General features: G+C 45.8%; 1 protein-coding gene across 3 annotated transcripts in view; it reads right to left on the bottom strand.

Annotated features, from left to right (window-relative positions):
• LOC140424704 (uncharacterized) overlaps window positions 1–20,403 on the bottom strand; it is a 337,233-nt gene that overhangs the window by 205,881 nt on the left and 110,949 nt on the right. For all 3 annotated transcript variants that reach the window (XM_072508002.1, XM_072508001.1, XM_072508000.1), the window contains 2 exons: window positions 15,346–15,384; window positions 15,186–15,236 (listed from right to left, as the gene is read on the bottom strand). In XM_072508002.1, coding sequence (XP_072364103.1) covers window positions 15,186–15,236; window positions 15,346–15,384 — 90 coding nt within the window. The remainder of the gene's footprint in view (window positions 1–15,185; window positions 15,237–15,345; window positions 15,385–20,403) is intronic.

Genomic DNA, 20,403 nt, shown 5'->3' with positions numbered 1-20,403 from the left:
ATGGGGAGAGCTGACTGGTGGTGATCGAACCTGAGAATCACCACCCCTCAGGTGAGAGACAAGGTTGAGAAGACAAGGCCTTTATGAATAATCTCAGCTGGTATGGGGATTGAACCTGTGTTGTTGACCTTGCTCTGTCCAGTCACCTCGGCTAAGCCAGTCCCCAACCAAACAATATACCTAACTTTGAACACCTAAATTAAATTGCTTCTCAATCTTCTCTTCTCTAAGGAGAATAGATTGGGAGGTTTTACATAGCAACAGACACAGAAAATAGAAGCAGGAGGAGGCCATTCAGCCCTTCAAGCCTGCTCCACCATTCATTCTGATCATGGCATCAAGTTCAATACCGCACGCACCTTCCCCCCATATCCCTTGACCCCTTTAGCCCCAAGAGTTATATCTAATTTCTTCTTGCAATAACAAAACTTTTGGCCTCAACTACTTTCTGTGGTAGTGAATTCCACAGATTCCCCACTCTCTGGGTGAAGAAATTTCCCCACGCCTCAGTCCGAAAAGACTTACCCCTTATCCTCAAACCCTGACCCCACGGTAGCATAGTGGTTAGCACTGTTGCTTCACTGCCCCAGGTCCCAGGTTCGATTCCTGGCTTGGGTCACTGTCTGTGCAGAGTCTACACGTTCGCCCCGTGTCTGCGTTGGTTTCCTCCGGGTGCTCCGGTTTCCTCCCACAGTCCAAAGATATGCTGGTTAGCTGGATTGGCCATGATAAATTGCCCTCAGTGTCCAAAAAAAGGTGAGGTGGGATCTTTGTGTTCTGGGGATATGGTGGAGGTGTGGGCCTTAAGTAGGGAGCTCTCTCCAAGGGCTGGTGCAGACTCGATAGGCCGAATGGCCTCCGCCTGCACTGTGAATTCTATGATTCTATAGTTCTGAACGCCCCCATCATCGTAAACATTCTTTCTGAATCTACCCTGTCTAATCCTGTTAGAATTTTGTAAGTTTCAATGAGGTCCCCTCTCATTCTTCTAAACTCCAATGAATATAATCCTAACCAACTTAGTTTTTCCTCATCTGACAGTCCTGCCATCCCAGGAATCAGTCTGGCAAACCTTTGCAAAACATCTCTACTCCTATACTCAAATCCTCTCGCTGCGAAGGCCAACATACCAATTGCCTTCCTTACTGCCGGCTGTATCTGCGCGCTTACTTTCAGTGACAGATGCACGAGGACACCAAGGCCTCGCTGAGTATCCACCTCCCTCAATTTACTCCCATTCAAATAATAATCTACCTTCCTATTTTTGCTACCGAAGCAGATAACCTCACATTTATCTACATTGTACTGTATCTGCCATGCATGTGCCCACTCACTCAGCCTGTCCAAATCCTGCTGAAGCATCTTTGCATCCTCCTCACAGCTCAGCCTCCCACTCAACTTTGTATCATTTGAAAATTTGGAGATGGTACATTTGGTTCCCCCGTCCAAATCATTAATATATATTGTGAACAGTTGGCGTCCTGCGGCATCTACTAGTCACTGCCTGCTAATCAGAAAAAGACCCATTTATTCCAACTTTTTGCTTCCTGTCTGCTCACCGTCTTTCTATCATCTCAAGAGGCTACCTGTAATTCCATTCACTTTAACTTTACATAGTAATCTGTTATGTGAGACCTAGTCGAAAGTCTTCTACCCGTCTAAATAAACCACATCCACCTGTTCACCCTGGTCAACTCTACTGGTTACATCTTCAAAGAATTCTGGTAGATTTGTCAAGCATGATTTTCCCTTCATAAATCCATGCAGACTTTGTCTGATTACACCACTGCTTTCCAAATGCTGTGCTATGAAATCCATGATAATTGACTTCCGCAACTTCCCTATTACCGACGTTAGGCTCACTTGTCTATAGTTCCGTTTTCTCTCTACCTCCCTTTTTGAATAGCGGAGTTACATTCCCTACCCTCCAATCTGTACGAACCATTCCAGAGTCCAAAGAATTTTGGAAAATGACCACCAATGGATCTACTATTTCTAGGGTCCACTTCCCTAACTACTCTGGGATGAAGATTATCAGGCCTTGGAGATTTGTACACCTTGAATCCCATTAGTTTCCCCAAAACCATTTCTTTACTAATACTTATTTCCTTCAACTTGTGCTTCTCAGAACTTCCAGTACATGATTATCGTCTTTATTATTGTCACAAGTAGGCTTCATTGACACTGCAATGAAATTCTTGTGAGAATCCCCGAGTCGCCACATTCCGGCGCCTGTTCGGGTTCACTGAGGGAGAATTCAGAATGTCCAATTCCCCTAACAAGCACATCTTTCGGGACTTGTGGGAGGAAACCGGAGCACCCGAAGGAAACCCACGCTGACACGAGGAGAACGTGCAAACTCCACACCTAGGCCGGGAATCGAACCCGGGGCCCTGGAGCTGTGAAGCAACAGTGCTAACCACTGTGCTACTGAGCTGCCAATTAGTCATGTCTTCTTTTGTGAAGACAGAGCAAAGTATGAATTTAGTTCCTCAGCCATTTCTTTGTTCCCTGTTATGAATTCCCCCGTTTCTGACTGTAAGGGGCCTATATTCGTTTTTATTAATCTTTTTCTCTTTGCATATCTCTAGAAACATTTACAGTCAGTTTTTATGTTCCCTGATAGTTTACATTCAAATTGTGTTTTCCGCTTCTTAGTCAATCCCTTGGATTGGATTTGTTTATTGTCACGTGTACTGAGGTACTGTGAAAAGTATTTTTCTGCGAGCAGCTCAAACAGATCATTAAGTACATGGGAAGAAAAGGGAATAAAAGAAAATACATAATAGGGCAACACAAGATACACAATGTAAATACATTGACATCGGGTGAATCATGCAGGGGTCAGAGATAGTCAGAGGCTTTTCCCCAGGGTAGAGGGGTCAATTACTAGGGGGCATAGGTTTAAGGTGAGAGGGGCAAGGTTTAGAGTAGATGTACGAGGCAAGTTTTTTACACAGAGGGTAGTGGGTGCCTGGAACTCGCTACCGGAGGAGGTGGTGGAAGCAGGGACGATAGTGACATTTAAGGGGCATCTTGACAAATACATGAATAGGATGGGAATAGAGGGATACGGACCCAGGAAGTGTAGAAGATTGTAGTTTAGTCGGGCAGCATGGTCGGCACGGGCTTGGAGGGCCGAAGGGCCTGTTCCTGTGCTGTACATTTCTTTGTTCTTTGGGTGTAGTATTAATGAGGTCAGTCCATAAGAGGGTCGTTTATGAGTCTGCTAACAGCGGGGAAGAAGCTGTTTTTGAGTCTGTTTGTGCGTGTTCTCAGACTTTTGAATCTCCTGCCCGATGGAAGAAGTTGGAAGAGTGAATAAGCCGGGTGGGAGGGGTCTTTAATTATGCTGCCCGCTTTACCAAGGCAGTGGGAGGTGTAGACAGAGTCAGTGGATGGGAGACGGGGTTCATGTGATGGACTGGGCTGTGTTCATGACTCTGAAGTTTCTTGCGGTCTTGGGCCGAGCAGTTGCCATACCAGACTGTGATACAGCCAGATAGGATGCTTTCTGTGGTGCTTCTGTAAAGGTTGGTAAGAGTTAATGTGGACATGCCGAATTTCCTTAGTTTCCTGAGGACGTCTAGGTGCCTTTGTCTGCCTTTGTTGAATTTTAAATTGTTCCCTATCCTCAGGTGTATTGTTTTTTCCGAGCTAATTTGTATGCCTCTTCTTTGAGTCCAATATTCTCTCTAATTTCCCTTGTAAGCAACGGTTTGGCCACAATTCCCTTTTACACCAAAGGAATAAACCTTTGGAGTTCACCAATTTGTTCCTTGAATGCCTGCCATTGCCTGTCCGCTGTCCTTCCTTTCTGTAATGTTTCCCAGTCCGTCATTGCCAGCTCATTGCAGCATACCATCATAGTAGTTACCTTTATTGAACCCTGGTCTCAGAATCAACTACCTGACTATTTACCTTGATAAAGAATTCTAACATATTACGGTCACTCATCCCCAAGTGTTCTCTCACAACTAGATTGCTAAGCCTTTCTCAATGCACAATACACAATCCAAGATGTCCTGTTCCCTTGTTGCTTCCTCAACATATTGGTCCAGAGAATCATCCCGTATATTGATTCATGCGCGGAACTGGATGTGGTTGCGATGACGGAGATTTGGTCAAAAAATGGACAGGACTGGCAGCTAAATATTCCGGGATATGGGTGTTTTAGGTGAGACAGAGGGGAAGGTAAAAGAGGTGGGGGAGTTGCAACACTGATTAGAGAACATATTACAGCTGTACAGAGGGAGGACAATTTGGAAGAATCAACGACACTGTGGGTAGAGCTCGAAAACAGGAAGGGGGCAGTCACTATGATGGGGGTGTACTACAGGCCTCCCAACAGCCCACAGGAAGTTGCAGAACAGATATGTAAGCAGATTCTGGATAGTTGTAGAAATAATAGGGTTGTTCTCTTGGGAGACTTTAATTTTCCTCATATTGACTGGAAATACCTTCGGGCTCGGGATCCGGATGGTGAGGAATTTGTTAAGTGTGTTCTGGAAGGTTTTTTGGAACAATATGTGGATAGTCCGACTAGAGAAGGGGCTATACTGGACCTGGTACTAGGGAACAAGCCCAGTCGGTTCATCAAAATTGCAGTGGGGGAACGAACATGTGGCAAACAGTGACCACAATTTCGTAAGCTTTCAGGTACTTATGGTAAAGGATGAGTGTTGTCCGAGAGTCAAGGTGTTAAATTGGGGGGAGGCTAACTACAAACAAACAAAGAACAAAGAAATGTACAGCACAGGAACAGGCCCTTCGGCCCTCCAAGCCCGTGCCGACCATACTGCCCGACTAAACTACAATCTTCTACACTTCCTGGGGCCGTATCCTTCTATTCCCATCCTATTCATATATTTGTCAAGATGCCCCTTAAATGTCCCTATCGTCCCTGCTTCCACTACCTCCTCCGGTAGCGAGTTCCAGGCACCCACTACCCTCTGCGTAAAAAACTTGCCTCGTACATCTACTCTAAACCTTGCCCCTCTCACCTTAAACCTATGCCCCCTAGTAATTGACCCCTCTACCCTGGGGAAAAGCCTCTGACTATCCACTCTGTCTATGCCCCTCATAATTTTGTAGACCTCTATCAGGTCGCCCCTCAACCTCCTTCGTTCCAGTGAGAACAAACCGAGTTTATTCAATCGCTCCTCATAGCTTATGCCCTCCATACCAGGCAACATTCTGGTAAATCTCTTCTGCACCCTCTCTAAAGCCTCCACATCCTTCTGGTAGTGTGGCGACCAGAATTGAACACTATACTCCAAGTGTGGCCTAACTAAGGTTCTATACAGCTGCAACATGACTTGCCAATTCTTATACTCAATGCCCCGGCCAATGAAGGCAAGCATGCCGTATGCCTTCTTGACTACCTTCTCCACCTGTGTTGCCCCTTTCAATGACCTGTGGACCTGTACTCCTAGATCTCTTTGACTTTCAATACTCTTGAGGGTTCTACCATTCACTGTATATTCCCTACCTGCATTAGCCCTTCCAAAATGCATTACCTCACATTTGTCCGGATTAAACTCCATCTGCCATCTCTCCGCCCAAGTCTCCAGACAATCTAAATCCTGCTGTATCCTCAGACAGTCCTCATCGCTATCCGCAATTCCACCAACCTTTGTGTCGTCTGCAAACTTACTAATCAGACCAGTTACATTTTCCTCCAAATCATTTATATATACTACAAACAGCAAAGGTCCCAACACTGATCCCTGTGGAACACCACTGGTCACAGCCCTCCAATTAGAAAAGCATCCCGCCATTGCTACCCTCTGCCTTCTATGGCCTAGCCAGTTCTGTATCCACCTTGCCAGTTCACCTCTGATCCCGTGTGACTTCACCTTTTGTACTAGTCTACCATGAGGGACCTTGTCAAAGGCCTTACTGAAGTCCATATAGACAACATCTACTGCCCTACCTGCATCAATCATCTTAGTGACCTCCTCGAAAAACTCTATCTAGTTAGTGAGACACGACCTGCCCTTCACAAAACCGTGCTGCCTCTCACTAATACGTCCATTTGCTTCCAAATGGGAGTAGATCCTGTCTCGAAGAATTCTCTCCAGTAATTTCCCTACCACTGAAGTAAGGCTCACCGGCCTGTAGTTCCCGGGATTATCCTTGCTACCCTTCTTAAACAGAGGAACAACATTGGCTATTCTCCAGTCCTCCGGGACATCCCCTGAAGACAGCGAGGATCCAAAGATTTCTGTCAAGGCCTCAGCAATTTCCTCTCCAGCCTCCTTCAGTATTCTGGGGTAGATCCCATCAGGCCCTGGGGACTTATCTACCTTAATATTTTTTAAGACACCCAACACCTCGTCTTTTTGGATCACAATGTGACCCAGGCTATCTACACCCCCTTCTCCAGACTCAACATCTACCAATTCCTTCTCTTTGGTGAATACTGATGCAAAGTATTCATTTAGTACCTCGCCCATTTCCTCTGGCTCCGCACATAGATTCCCTTGCCTATCCTTCAGATTAGGCAGGATTTGGAAGTTGTATGGGAGAGGCTGTTTGAGGGTAAATCCACATTTGGCCACAGGTGAGGTCTGTTATTGAAAATATGGAATGATGTGACATTTGAAACATGGAAGTCTGGCAATATCTGGTCTGAGAGAAACATGAGAGAATACAGGGAAAGATCCCACAAAGGGTTAACAGCAGCTGCCAGGGAAGGATTGTAAAATGCAGATATCCTTGGTCAAGCAGGTTTAGCAAACAAGACAAACAGGATTTGAAATGAAATGAAATGAAAATGGCTTATTGTCACGAGTAGGCTTCAATGAAGTTACTGTGAAAAGCCCCTAGTCGCCACATTCCGGCGCCTGTTCGGGGAGGCTGGTACGGGAATTGAACCATGCTGCTGGCCTGCCTTGGTCTGCTTTCAAAGTCAGCGATTTAGCCCAGTGAGCTAAACCAGTGAAGCCAAAGACAATGGCTCACACCTTCATTGAAAGTAACTATCTTAGTAAGGATCTGTAAAAGAATGGATGAGGTTCAGTTGAATTTGGTGATAATTCTAGGTGTGAAAATTTGCTAATACCAGGTAAATTAAAGAAAACTGGAGACTATCAGTCTATGAGAAACATAATTCAAAGCCAAAATCAAAGTCAAAATTATGAGCTGAGGACACAATTGGAAACGAAAACTATAGAAATGACAGGAATTAATAGTAACACCTCTTGGAGTCAAAGCATTTTGAACATCACAAAGGACACAATGTAATCAGATCTATGAGATGAAGTCATGTCAAAATGAATGCTTAGTTGGATCAAAAGGTTTAGATCAAAGATACTTTTTACAATCAAAGAAAATAAGAGTTACTTTACAATAACGCCATAAAAACTTAATTGTTAGAAAGCGAATATAAACCAAGAGACCAGGACAGGAAGAACCAGAACGAGAACCAGAACTCAGAGAGAGAGAGAGAGAGAGAGTGGAGAAGCAGAGACAGATTACAGTCAGCTCGGTCATGGGAAGTTTTGGCGGGAGAACAGCTGGTGAGTCAGTTTCAGTGGGAGCATTGCGGAAGTGGCTGCTGGGAGGTAAGTCAACCTTTAAAAGCACTTGTCTTTGCAGGGGCAGGCCAGTCGATTTCGGCGGGAGTGGAGCTGGCTGGTTAGTCAATTTCAGCAGGAGCTGAGAATTTTTCTTTTTTTTAAATTAGTGTTTTAGGCGGGAACAGAAAGTCGACCCACGGATGTCTGGGAAGACCCTCACCAATAAATTCTGGTGGAGAGGAAACCCATTGGTCTGAGGTAAGTACCATATTTTATTATATTATTATTATTTTTTATAAAAATTTAATTTAGTTGTTAGCCAGATCTTGGTAGAAAGTTAAAGGAATGGCAGGGAAGGGAGTGCAATGTTCCTCCTGCAGGATGTTTGAGGTGAGGGATGCAATTAGTGTCCCTGCTGATTTTACCTGCAGGAAGTGCTGCCATCTCCAGCTCCTCTAAGACCGAGTTAGGGAACTGGAGCTGGAGTTGGAAGAACTTCGGATCATTCGGGAGGCAGAAGGGGTCATAGATAGCAGCTTCAGGGAATTAGTTACACCAAAGATTGGAGATAGGTGGGTAACTGTAAGAGGGACTGGGAAAAAGCAGTCAGTGCAGGGATCCCCTGCGGTCGTTCCCCTGAGAAACAAGTATACCGCTTTGAATACTTGTGGGGGGGGGGACTTACCAGGGGTAAGCCATGGGGTACGGGCCCCTGGCACGGAGTCTGTCCCTGTTGCTCAGAAGGGAAGGGGGAGAGGAGCAGAGCATTAGTAATTGGGGACTCTATAGTCAGGGGCACAGATAGGAGATTTTGTGGGAGCGTGAGAGACTCACGTTTGGTATGTTGCCTCCCAGGTGCAAGGGTACGTGATGTCTCGGATCGTGTTTTCCGGGTCCTTAGGGGGGCGGGGGAGCAGCCCCAAGTCGTGGTCTACATTGGCACTAACGACATAGGTAGGAAAGGGGACAAGGATGTCAGGCAGGCTTTCAGGGAGCTAGGATGGAAGCTCAGAACTAGAACAAACAGAGTTGTTATCTCTGGGTTGTTGCCCGTGCCACGTGATAGTGAGATGAGGAATAGGGAGAGAGAGCATTTAAACACGTGGCTATAGGGATGGTGCAGGCGGGAGGGATTCAGATGTCTGGATAACTGGGGCTCTTTCTGGGGAAGGTGGGACCTCTACAGGCAGGATGGTCTACATCTGAACCTGAGGGGCACAAATATCCTGGGGGGGAGATTTGTTGTGCTCTTTGGGGGGGTTTAAACTAATGCAGCAGGGGCATGGGAACCTGGATTGTAGTTTTAGGGTAAGGGAGAATGAGAGTATAGAGGTCAGGAGCACAGATTTGACGTCGCAGGAGGGGGCCAGTGTTCAGGTAGGTGGTTTGAAGTGTGTCTACTTCAATGCCAGGAGTATACGAAACAAGGTAGGGGAACTGGCAGCATGGGTTGGTACCTGGGACTTCGATGTTGTGGCCATTTCGGAGACATGGATAGAGCAGGGACAGGAATGGATGTTGCAGGTTCCGGGGTTTAGGTGTTTTAGTAAGCTCAGAGAAGGAGGCAAAAGAGGGGGAGGTGTGGCGCTGCTAGTCAAGAGCAGTATTACGGTGGCGGAGAGGATGCTAGATGGGGACTCTTCTTCCGAGGTAGTATGGGCTGAAGTTAGAAACAGGAAAGGAGAGGTCACCCTGTTGGGAGTTTTTTATAGGCCTCCTATAGTTCTAGGGATGTAGAGGAAAGGATGGCGAAGATGATTCTGGATATGAGCGAAAGTAACAGGGTAGTTATTATGGGAGACTTTAACTTTCCAAATATTGACTGGAAAAGATATAGTTCGAGTACAATAGATGGGTCGGTTTTTGTACAGTGTGTGCAGGAGGGTTTCCTGAAACAATATGTTGACAGGCCAACAAGAGGCGAGGCCACGTTGGATTTGGTTTTGGGTAATGAACCAGGTCAGGTGTTAGATTTGCAGGTAGGAGAGCACTTTGGGGACAGTGACCACAATTCGATGACGTTTACGTTAATGATGGAAAGGGATAAGTATACACCGCAGGGCAAGAGCTATAGCTGGGGGAAGGGCAATTATGATGCCATTAGACGTGACTTGGGGGGGATAAGGTGGAGAAGTAGGCTGCAAGTGTTGGGCACACTGGATAAGTGGGGCTTGTTCAAGGATCAGCTACTGCGTGTTCTTGATAAGTATGTACCGGTCAGACAGGGAGGAGGGCGTCGAGCGATGGAACCGTGGTTTACCAAGGAAGTGGAATCTCTTGTTAAGAGGAAGAAGGAGGCCTATGTGAAGATGAAGTGTGAAGTTTTGGTTGGGGCGATGGATAGTTACAAGGTAGCGAGGAAGGATCTAAAGAGAGAGCTAAGACGAGCAAGGAGGGGACATGAGAAGTATTTGGCAGGAAGGATCAAGGAAAACCCAAAAGCTTTCTATAGGTATGTCAGGAATAAGCGAATGACTAGGGAAAGAGTAGGACCAGTCAAGGACAGGGATGGGAAATAGTGTGTGGAGTCTGAAGAGATAGGCGAGATACTAAATGAATATTTTTCGTCAGTATTCACTCAGGAAAAAGATAATGTTGTGGAGGAGAATGCTGAGCCCCAGGCTAATAGAATAGATGGCATTGAGGTACGTAGGGAAGAGGTGTTGGCAATTCTGGACAGGCTGAAAATAGATAAGTCCCCGGGACCTGATGGGATTTATCCTAGGATTCTCTGGGAGGCCAGGGAAGAGATTGCTGGACCTTTGGCTTTGATTTTTATGTCATCATTGGCTACAGGAATAGTGCCAGAGGACTGGAGGACAGCAAATGTGGTCCCTTTGTTCAAAAAGGGGAGCAGAGACAACCCCGGCAACTATAGACCGGTGAGCCTCACGTCTGTAGTGGGTAAAGTCTTGGAGGGGATTATAAGAGACAAGATTTATAATCATCTAGATAGGAATAATATGATCAGGGATAGTCAGCATGGCTTTGTGAAGGGTAGGTCATGCCTCACAAACCTTATTGAGTTCTTTGAGAAGGTGACTGAACAGGTAGACGAGGGTAGAGCAGTTGATGTGGTGTATATGGATTTCAGCAAAGCGTTTGATAAGGTTTCCCACGGTAGGCTATTGCAAAAAATACAGAGGCTGGGGATTGAGGGTGATTTAGAGATGTGGGTCAGAAATTGGCTAGCTGAAAGAAGACAGAGGGTGGTGGTTGATGGAAAATGTTCAGAATGGAGTACAGTCACAAGTGGAGTACCACAAGGATCTGTTCTGGGGCCGTTGCTGTTTGTCATTTTTATCAATGACCTAGAGGAAGGCGCAGAAGCGTGGGTGAGTAAATTTGCAGACGATACTAAAGTCGGTGGTGTTGTTGATAGTGTGGAAGGATGTAGCAGGTTACAGAGGGATATAGATAAGATGCAGAGCTGGGCTGAGAGGTGGCAAATGGAGTTTAATGTAGAGAAGTGTGAGGTGATTCACTTTGGAAGAAATAACAGGAATGCGGAATATTTTGCTAATGGTAAAGTTCTTGAAATTGTGGATGAGCAGAGGGATCTAGGTGTCCATGTACATAGATCCCTGAAAGTTGCCACCCAGGTTGATAGGGTTGTGAAGAAGGCCTATGGAGTGTTGGCCTTTATTGGTAGAGGGATTGAGTTCCGGAATCGGGAGGTCATGTTGCAGCTGTACAGAACTCTGGTACGGCCGCATTTGGAGTATTGCGTACAGTTCTGGTCACCGCATTATAGGAAGGACGTGGAGGCTTTGGAGCGGGTGCAGAGGAGATTTACCAGGATGTTGCCTGGTATGGAGGGAAATTCTTATGAGGAAAGGCTGATTGGACTTGAGGTTGTTTTCGTTGGAGAGAAGAAGGTTAAGAGGAGACTTAATAGAGGCATACAAAATGATCAGGGGGTTGGATAGGGTGGACAGTGAGAGCCTTCTCCCGCGGATGGATATGGCTGGCACGAGGGGACATAACTTTAAACTGAGGGGTAATAGATATAGGACAGAGGTCAGAGGTAGGTTCTTTACGCAAAGAGTAGTGAGGCCGTGGAATGCCCTACCTGCTACATTAGTGAACTCGCCAACATTGAGGGCATTTAAAAGTTTATTGGATAAACATATGGATGATAATGGCATAGTGTAGGTTAGATGGCTTTTGTTTCGGTGCAACATCGTGGGCCGAAGGGCCTGTACTGCGCTGTATTGTTCTATGTTCTATGTTCTAAAGAGACAGGGCAGAGCAGCCAAGCTAAACTAGCTAAGGACATCTAAGGAAGACTAGAATTTAAAAAGTAGGCAGAGTAAGCTCAGAGATAGCTCTCACAGCTCTGTACATGGGAAAGGTAGGACACAGCAACCGAGCTCATCAGCGAATACATCTAAAGAAGACCAGACTTTAAAGAAGATTGATTGTCAAGTTGGGCCTGAAGATCCCTTCAACCAACCAGAAGGATCCAGAAGCAAGATCTTTTTACTTTTCTGTAAAGACAGTGACTGCATCTTTTAGAAAAAGAGAAAAAAATATATAATAATAAAATGACTTAAAAGTTTTAACCTGAAACAGTGGTCATTAGTCTACTTTACTTACTTAGCAATGCGGGACCCAGGATCGATGCTACTAAGTGGTAAGTAGATGAAATCTTCGGTGAAGGTATGGGTTATACCGGGGGATAACTTGAAAATATAGTTTGACCTGAATAGCACCCACTGAAGCTTGCATCGGAGTCGGGGAGTGAGAATCCCTGATCACCATTTAGAATGTCGGCCCTTTTTGGTATAAGGGGACTTCTAAGAATAGTAGTGAGTTTTCAAAAACAGGTCCCAGAGGATTGGAGGATAGCCAATGTTGTCCCGTTATTTAAGTGTAGCAACCCAGGTAATTATAGGCTTGACGTTAGTGATAATGAAATTGTTGTAAAAAATTCTCAGAGATATGGGGCTGGATTCTCTGCCGTCGGGATGCCCGGGGGATTCCCAATGGCGTTGGGCTGCCCAGCAATGGGAAACCCCTTTGACCAGCCTGCAAAACAGAGCATACCGCCGGCGTACTGCACCAGAAATCTGGCGTGGTGGGATGGAGAATCCAGCCCAGGATCTATGCACATTTGGAAGTGAATGGTCTTATTAGCGACAAGCAGCATGGTTTTGTACAAAGGAGGTCAAGTCTCACTAATGAGTTTTTTGAGGGTGTGACAAAAACGATTGATGAGGAGAGGGCTGTGGATGTTGGCTATGTAGACTTTAGTAAAGTCTTTGACAAGGTCCCTCATGGCACGCTGGTGCAAAAGATTAAATCACACGGGGTCAGGGATGAGGCATCGAGTATAAAAGTTTGCAAATTATGCTACAGTTACATAGAACGTTGATTCGGCCACATTTGGAATTCTGGTCACTGCACTACCAGAAGGGTGTGGAGGCTTTGGAGAGAAAAGGTTCACCAGTGTTGCCTGGTATGGAGGGCGTAATGATATGTATAATCTCAGGTAAAGGATTAACAAGATGATGTTTATGTGTATCAACACTAGGTGACATCACTGAGTAGTCTTATAAAAGGCTGCGTCTCTAGGCAGTCTGGGAGAAGCTGTTGGAGAAGTTGATATAGAAGGATAGTGTGAAGTTGAGTTAGACTGTAGGTTATATATTAGAGAGGTTATTAATTACTGCATTATAGATTCAATACTATTATGTTGACGGTTACTCAGTAGAGTGTGTGAACCAAGTTAAGCAGTGTAAAATAAATTAGTTTTGATTTAAACATGAAAATGAAATGAAATGAAAATCGCTTGTTGTCACAAGTAGAATTCAAACAAAGTTACTGTGACAAGCCCCTAGTCGCCACATTCTGGCACCTGGTCGGGGAGGCTTGTACGGGAATTGAACTGTGCTGCTGGCCTGTCTTGGTCTGACTTTAAAAGCCAGTGTGCTAAACCACCCCAAAGCTATATGTTCTTTGTCAATACCACAATTTTGGCTATCTTGGAGAACAATACAAAGAACATAACAGAGGGTATTAGCTATGAGGAGAGATTGAATAAACTGGGATTGATCTCCCAAGAGAGATGGAGGCTGAGGGGTGACCTGATAGAAGTTTGTAAAATTATGAGGGATATAGATAGGGTGAACAGTTGGAGGCTTTTTCCCAGGGTGGAAATGACAATTACAAAGGGGCACAAGTTCAAGGTGAGGGGTGAAAGGTTCAGTGGAGGTGTGCGGGGGAAGTTTTTACACAGAGGGTGGTGGGGGCCTGGAATGCACTGCCAAGTGAGGTGATTAAGGCAGATACGTTATTGACCTTTAAGGCTTATCCAGATAGACAATGAACATATGAGGTGTAAGTGAACATAGAACATACAGTGCAGAAGTAGGCCATTCTTAGAACTTAGAACTTAGATCAGTACAGCACAGAACAGGCCCTTCGGCCCTCGATGTTGTGCCGAGCTTTGGCCGAAACTAAGATCAAGCTATCCCACTCCCTGTCATTCTGGTGTGCTCCAAATGCCTATCCAATAACCGCTTGAAAGTTCCTAAAGTGTCCGACTCCACTATCACAGCAGGCAGTCCATTCCACACCCTAATCACTCTCTGAGTAAAGAACCTACCTCGGACATCCCTCCTATATCTCCCACCCTGAACCTTATAGTTATGCCCCCTTGTAACAGCTACATCCACCCGAGGAAATAGTCTCTGAACATCCACTCCAACTAGCCCCTTCACCATCTTATAAACCTCTATTACGTCGCCTCTCATCCTCCTTCGCTCCAATGAGAAAAGCCCTAGCTCCCTCAACCTTTCCTCATAAGACCTACCCTCCAATCCAGGCAGCATCCTGGTAAATCTCCTTTGCACCCCTTCCAATGCTTCCACATCCTTCCTATAATGAGGTGACCAGAACTGTACACAATACTCCAAATGTATTCGGCCCATCAAGTCTGCACCGATTCATTTAAGCCCTCACTTCCACCCTATCCCCGTAACCCAATAACCCCTCCTAACCTTTTTGGTCACTAAGGGCAATTTATCATGGCCAATCCACCTAACCTGCCATCTTTGGACTGTGGGAGGAAACCGGAGCACCCGAAGGAAACCCACGCAGGCACGGGGAGAAAGTGTAAACTCGGCACAGACAGTAACCCAGCGGTGAATCGAACCCGGGACCCTGGCGCTGTGAAGCCACTGTTCTATCCACTTGTGCTGCCCTGTATAGAAGGATGCAGGCGGTTTTGTCTGATTAGGACACGTGATCGGCGCAGGCTTGGAGGGTCAAAGGGCCTGTTCCTGTACTGGATTGTTCTTTGTAACACTCTTGAAATTCTCCTCTATTATACTGTGACTAATTTAAGTCACCCAATCTATATGCAAATTAAAGTCACCCATAATCACAGATGTTCCTTTGTTCACATGCATCACTGATTTCCTGTCTAATGCTATTCCCAACATTACCACTGTAGTTTGGTGGTCTGTATCTCACCCCTATGAATGTTGACTTTTAATTGCTTTCTAAACTGGCCGAGCAAGGGCAATTAGGGATGGGACAAAAAATGCACGCCTTCCCAGTGACACCTACATCCCATGAATCAAATCCATATCCTATCGCTCGTTGGTGCAGCATTTTGAAGTCCTATCTTGACTTTAGTCTTGTTCTATGACTTACAATGCGCGATAGTGATGCGCATCCTCTGCTCTTCAAGCTCTCTTTTCTTTTCTGTTGACAGAGAAAATGAAAATCTTTGTTGCATGTCTTTGGATTCGGTAATGTGAATGATGATTGGAAAGATCTACTGCACACATAGTGGGAAAAGTTCTTCTCTTACTCTCTTTCGCCTGCAGTTGACATATTTTCCCAAGTTCGGCTGTTGAGAGAGAGAAAAATAAAGAAATGATCTAGCTAAATCTTTCACATTTAGGGTTGGACATTTCTAACATCACAAATAAACATATGGTAAAAATGCAGTGAAGGCTTCACGTCGCTGAGGATCCGGGTTCGATCCCGGCCCCGGATCACTGTTTGTGTGGCCTTTGCACATTCTCCCCTTACATAGATTACATAGAACATACAGTGCAGAAGGAGGCCATTCGGCCCATCGAGTCTGCACCGACCCACATTAATCCCTCACTTCCACCTTATCCCCGCAACCCAATAACCCCTCCCAACCCTTATGGACACTACGGGTAATTTAGCATGGCCAATCCACCTAACCTGCACGTCTTTGGACTGTGGGAGGAAACCGGAGCACCCGGAGGAAACCCACGCGGACACGGGGAGAACGTGCAAACTCCGCACAGACAGTGACCCAGCGGGGAATTGAACCTGGGACCCTGGCGCTGTGAAGCCACAGTGCTATCCACTTGTGCTACCGTGCTGCCCTTGTCTGCGTAGGTTTCATCCACACAATGCAAAGATGTGCAGGGCAGGTGAATTGGCCACGCTACATTGCCCTTTAATTGGAAAATTAACACTGCAATGAAGTTACTATGAAAAGCCCCTAGTCGCCACATTCCGGCACCTGTTTGGGTACACTGAGGGAGAATTCAGAATTTCCAAATTACCTAACAAGCACGTCATTTGGGACTTATGGGAGGAAACCGGAGCACCCGGAGGAAACTCATGTAGTCACGGGGAGAATGTACAGATTCCGCACAGACAGTGACCCAAGCCGGGAATCGAACCTGGGGCCCTGGCGCTGTGAAGGAACAGTGCTAACCACTGTGCTACCGAGCCGCTCATATAACCTCTTAGTAAATCTAGTGGATCCATCTGTGGTTTCAGAATGAATATCAATGGATTATAGAACTACTATTAGTTACAGTAAGATATCAGAGGTACAACTAAATACAGTGCATTATTGTTTTTATTTGTGGTTATGAAGTTAACCTGATCATTACTAAATTGTTATTAGGAATCTAAGTAACTTCAGTGAGTTCCATTAGTAACTGGCTTTGTCCCCACCTTTGGTTTCCTTTTTGTAATTTGCCACCCCTCACCCTCCCCACCTCTGATTCTGCACTTCCCGATCCTTCATTTCCTTTTTCTTCACTCTTGGTTTTCCCTCTTCTCTTCCTTAGCAACATAGAAGATAGGAGCAGAAGGAGGCCATTCGGCTCTCCAAAGCTGCTCCATCATTCATTACAATTATGGCCTATCATCCAACTCAATAACCTGCTCCTGCTTTCCCCCCATAGCCTTTGATCCATTTTGCCCAAACAGCTATATCGGATTTGATTTGTTTATTGTCACGTGTACCAAGGTACAGTGAAACGTATTTTTCTGCGAGCAGCTCAACAGATCATTAAATACATGAAAAGAAAAGGAAATAAAAGAAACACAAGATACACACTGTAAAAGATTAGAACGATTGTAAGATAAATAAAAAGAGGATCTATTAGGGAGAGCTCGCAGAGAGTCGCCACGCTCCAGCGCCATCTTGTGCCGAGGACCCACCTTGTGCATATCTACCTCCTTCTTGTAAACCTACAATATTTTGGCCTTGACTGCTTTCTGTGGTAAAGAATTTCACAGGCTCACCGCTCGGGGTGAAGAAATTTCTCCTCATCTCAGTCCTAAATGGTCGATGGGGTGATATGCGCATAGGCACATCTATGTTTAATTGTACATAGTTACACGAATGTATATATTTGTATATAACAGTACCAGTGTACATAGCCACTGATCAATACATGTAGTGACAGTTCTGACTTCCCGTCTGTAGGTGGAACCAGACATCCATAGAGACATATATATACCGGGGGATGGACGAGACAGGGGCATTTAGGAGTAGGACGGACAACGGGACTGTCACAACTCTCCTTAGCTTCACAGTTACGTGGACATGATTGTTTGTACATAGAGTTGCATGGTTACCATTCTGCGTATTGTAGCCATCTGAGATGGCCACCTGCAAAGGACCATGGGAATTATGGCCAACCCAGGACTCAGACGGATTTGATGCACGATCAATTGCACAACAACTTGAGTTGGGTACAACTGAGGCTTTATTGCTCTAAGATGTGTGGCCTCCCACAGCAGCTGGCGAAATGGGTGCAGCATAGAGGACACATATTTATACTCCGCCTACTGGGCGGAGCCAGCAGGCAGGAACTACCAACGAACCTGTAGTACAGGTCCTACCATACATCACCTAACAAAGGTGCAACAGTGGTTTACCACACAGAGCTTGTGTGTATCTGAAACGCAGGTAGCTAGACCTGATCAAAACCCCCACTCGTTTGCATTCTAATGGCCCATTTCCCCAGAACAATAGGACTGTACTCAAGAAACTGGTACAGCTACAGACTGATCATCGCCACTCCCTTTACTCAGAGAGCCCAACTGCCAAGGTCAATGACTGCTAAGGACCCGCCTAGCCACCAAGGCACCCGCCCTTTTATTGCCCGAAATCGAAGGCAGTGATCAGAGCCCTATCGAACTATTGCGTCCAAGATTAAGGACCGCCCCAAAGAGCGTGAAACTCAGAAGGATAAAAAGGGACACAGCCATGTGTTCAGTCTCTTTTGGATCCGGCCTGTGCCAGCCTCTTTTGGACCCGGCCTGTGCCAGCCAAGCTGCAGCATAATGACCAGACAGCCAAGTTCAAGACCAACGATTGCTACCTGATGGATGAGCCCAGCAGAGACAGAGCCACTTCTTCAAACCAGCCACGTGAGATCAAGATAAAGGCCTTATCCACTTGCACAGTGCCGGTCGCCTGAAGTTAAGTATAGGTTATTGTAGTTTCTAGGTGTAGTTTAACTTGTAGTATATTGTGCTTGCATGTCAAAGTAACCCTTGTGTGTAAATAAAGCATCTTTGAACTTGAACTAACTAACTGGTTGTCTGGTCATTTGACCGATATACGGGAAAGCCTTGTGGTTCAGTAAGAGAAACAAAAATACCCACAGTATTGGTGATGCTGTTGGGACATAACATCATATCAGAAAAAGAGCCACAGTATCATACTACCGACTCTAAAGAACAACATTATTGGTGTCGCTCGCGGGATAGTATTCCATTAAATTGCCAACAGTATCAAGAATAAGTACTTATTACAGCCATAGAAGACAACATGGTACTGAAGAATTAGAGGCAACCACGAAAAGACAAACCCGCGGCGGAACAGAAGAAACTAAACGAAAAACTGCTCTACCAACCTTGTAATCTAAGGATTTGTGACTCCATACAACGCAAGACGGTAAAGTGCAAGATGGATGGTTTGAAGGTACCCCGCTGGCTTCAAGTCTCAGGCAATCTGAACTCAAACTAGCGCAGTTTTAGACAGCAGTTTGAACTCTTTCTTTTGGTCCACGGCCTACAGGCACTGCCTGATGAAAGGAGCGTTGCGCTGCTGTTAATGACAGCAGTTTCTCAAGCGCTTGAACTGCACAATTTGTTCAGGTTTGAGAACAAAGAACAGAGCTGCGAGGAGGTGATTCAATGTTTTGATCGCCAGTGCTCTCCGAGGAAAAATGAGACTTTTGAACGACACGTGTTCCATTCCCGTGCCAAGACCTACAAGGGATCCTTCGACAACTTTGCGACGGATCTGCAACTGAAGGCCCAGTCGTGCAATTTTGGACAGTTGCAATCCTCAATGATCGGGGACCAAATTGTTTATGGGATCTCGGATATTGCACTACAAAAATGATTGTTCAGGGAAGACAACATCACGCTGGATATCACCATCAGAATGTACCAGGCAAGTCAGCTCTCTGCACAGCGGATCATGGCCTTCAGTAAGTGTTGGTGCCAGTCCGGGAAGTGATTCTGGCGCCGTAAATGCTGTGACGCAGTTCAGTAAGAAACGTGGTCTTGATGTGGCTGGCCATTTTGAGCGCACTGGTATGCAGCTGAGCATAAAATGTGGCCCCTGTGCAGGCAACCATTTTGAACGCACCACTCGCACAATGTCGGAAGAAACCTGGTCATAGAATTTACAGTGCAGAAGGAGGCCATTCGGCCCATCGAGTCTGCACCGGCACTTTGAAAGAGAACCTTACCCAAGCCCACACCTCCACCCTATCCCCATAACCCAGTAACCTGACCCAACACTAAAGGCAATTTTGGACACTAAGAGCAATTTAACATGACCAATCCACCTAACCTGCACATCTTTGGACTGTGGGAGGAAACCAGAGCACCCGGAGGAAACACACGCAGACACGGGGAGAATGTGCAGACTCCGCACAGACAGTGACCCAAGCCGGGAATCAAACCTGGGACCCAGGAGCTGTGAAGCAATTGTGCTAACCACCATGCTACTGTGCTGCCCCCTTGCAATGGGGTTGGCTATTTTGAACACACCGATACGAGACATCAGAAGAAATGTGGTCTCGATGAGGGCAGCCATTTTGGGCAACAAGCCCCATCTGCCATTTTTGTGTTAAAACTGTGGCAGCAAACACTCACTGGTTAGGTGGATTGGGCACACTAAATTGCCCCTTAATTGGAGAAAAAATAATTGGATACTCTAAATTTATAAAAATATTTCCGATGCAGAGATGATCCCGAAGGATGATGCCCTGCTTTCAAAATAAATTGTCATAGGTGTGGCACGAAGGGTCATTTTGTTCGCCGATGCACAGTTGATTGGGCAAAGAAGAAGAGTCCCGATAAGGAGAAAAGGGACAACTACCGGGCCGATGTGGATATGGTTATGAAGAAAGAGTCAAGTGATTCAGCCGGCCTGGACCAAGACGTGAAGCTTTCAGTGTGCAGTCACAATGAGGCAAATGTGGGAACCATCGAGGACAGATGGACAATCTCGGTAATGCTCAATGGAACAGCCATCAAGTGCAAACTTTACACGGGAGCGCGAGCCAAGCTGATTCCAATCTCTGTGGTGCAGCAGTTAAAGATCAAACCTCACATCGTTCCG

This window comes from Scyliorhinus torazame, chromosome 6 (assembly GCF_047496885.1).
Source record: "Scyliorhinus torazame isolate Kashiwa2021f chromosome 6, sScyTor2.1, whole genome shotgun sequence".
NCBI lineage: Eukaryota > Metazoa > Chordata > Chondrichthyes > Carcharhiniformes > Scyliorhinidae > Scyliorhinus > Scyliorhinus torazame.
This window is presented reverse-complemented; position numbering and strand designations above follow the sequence as displayed.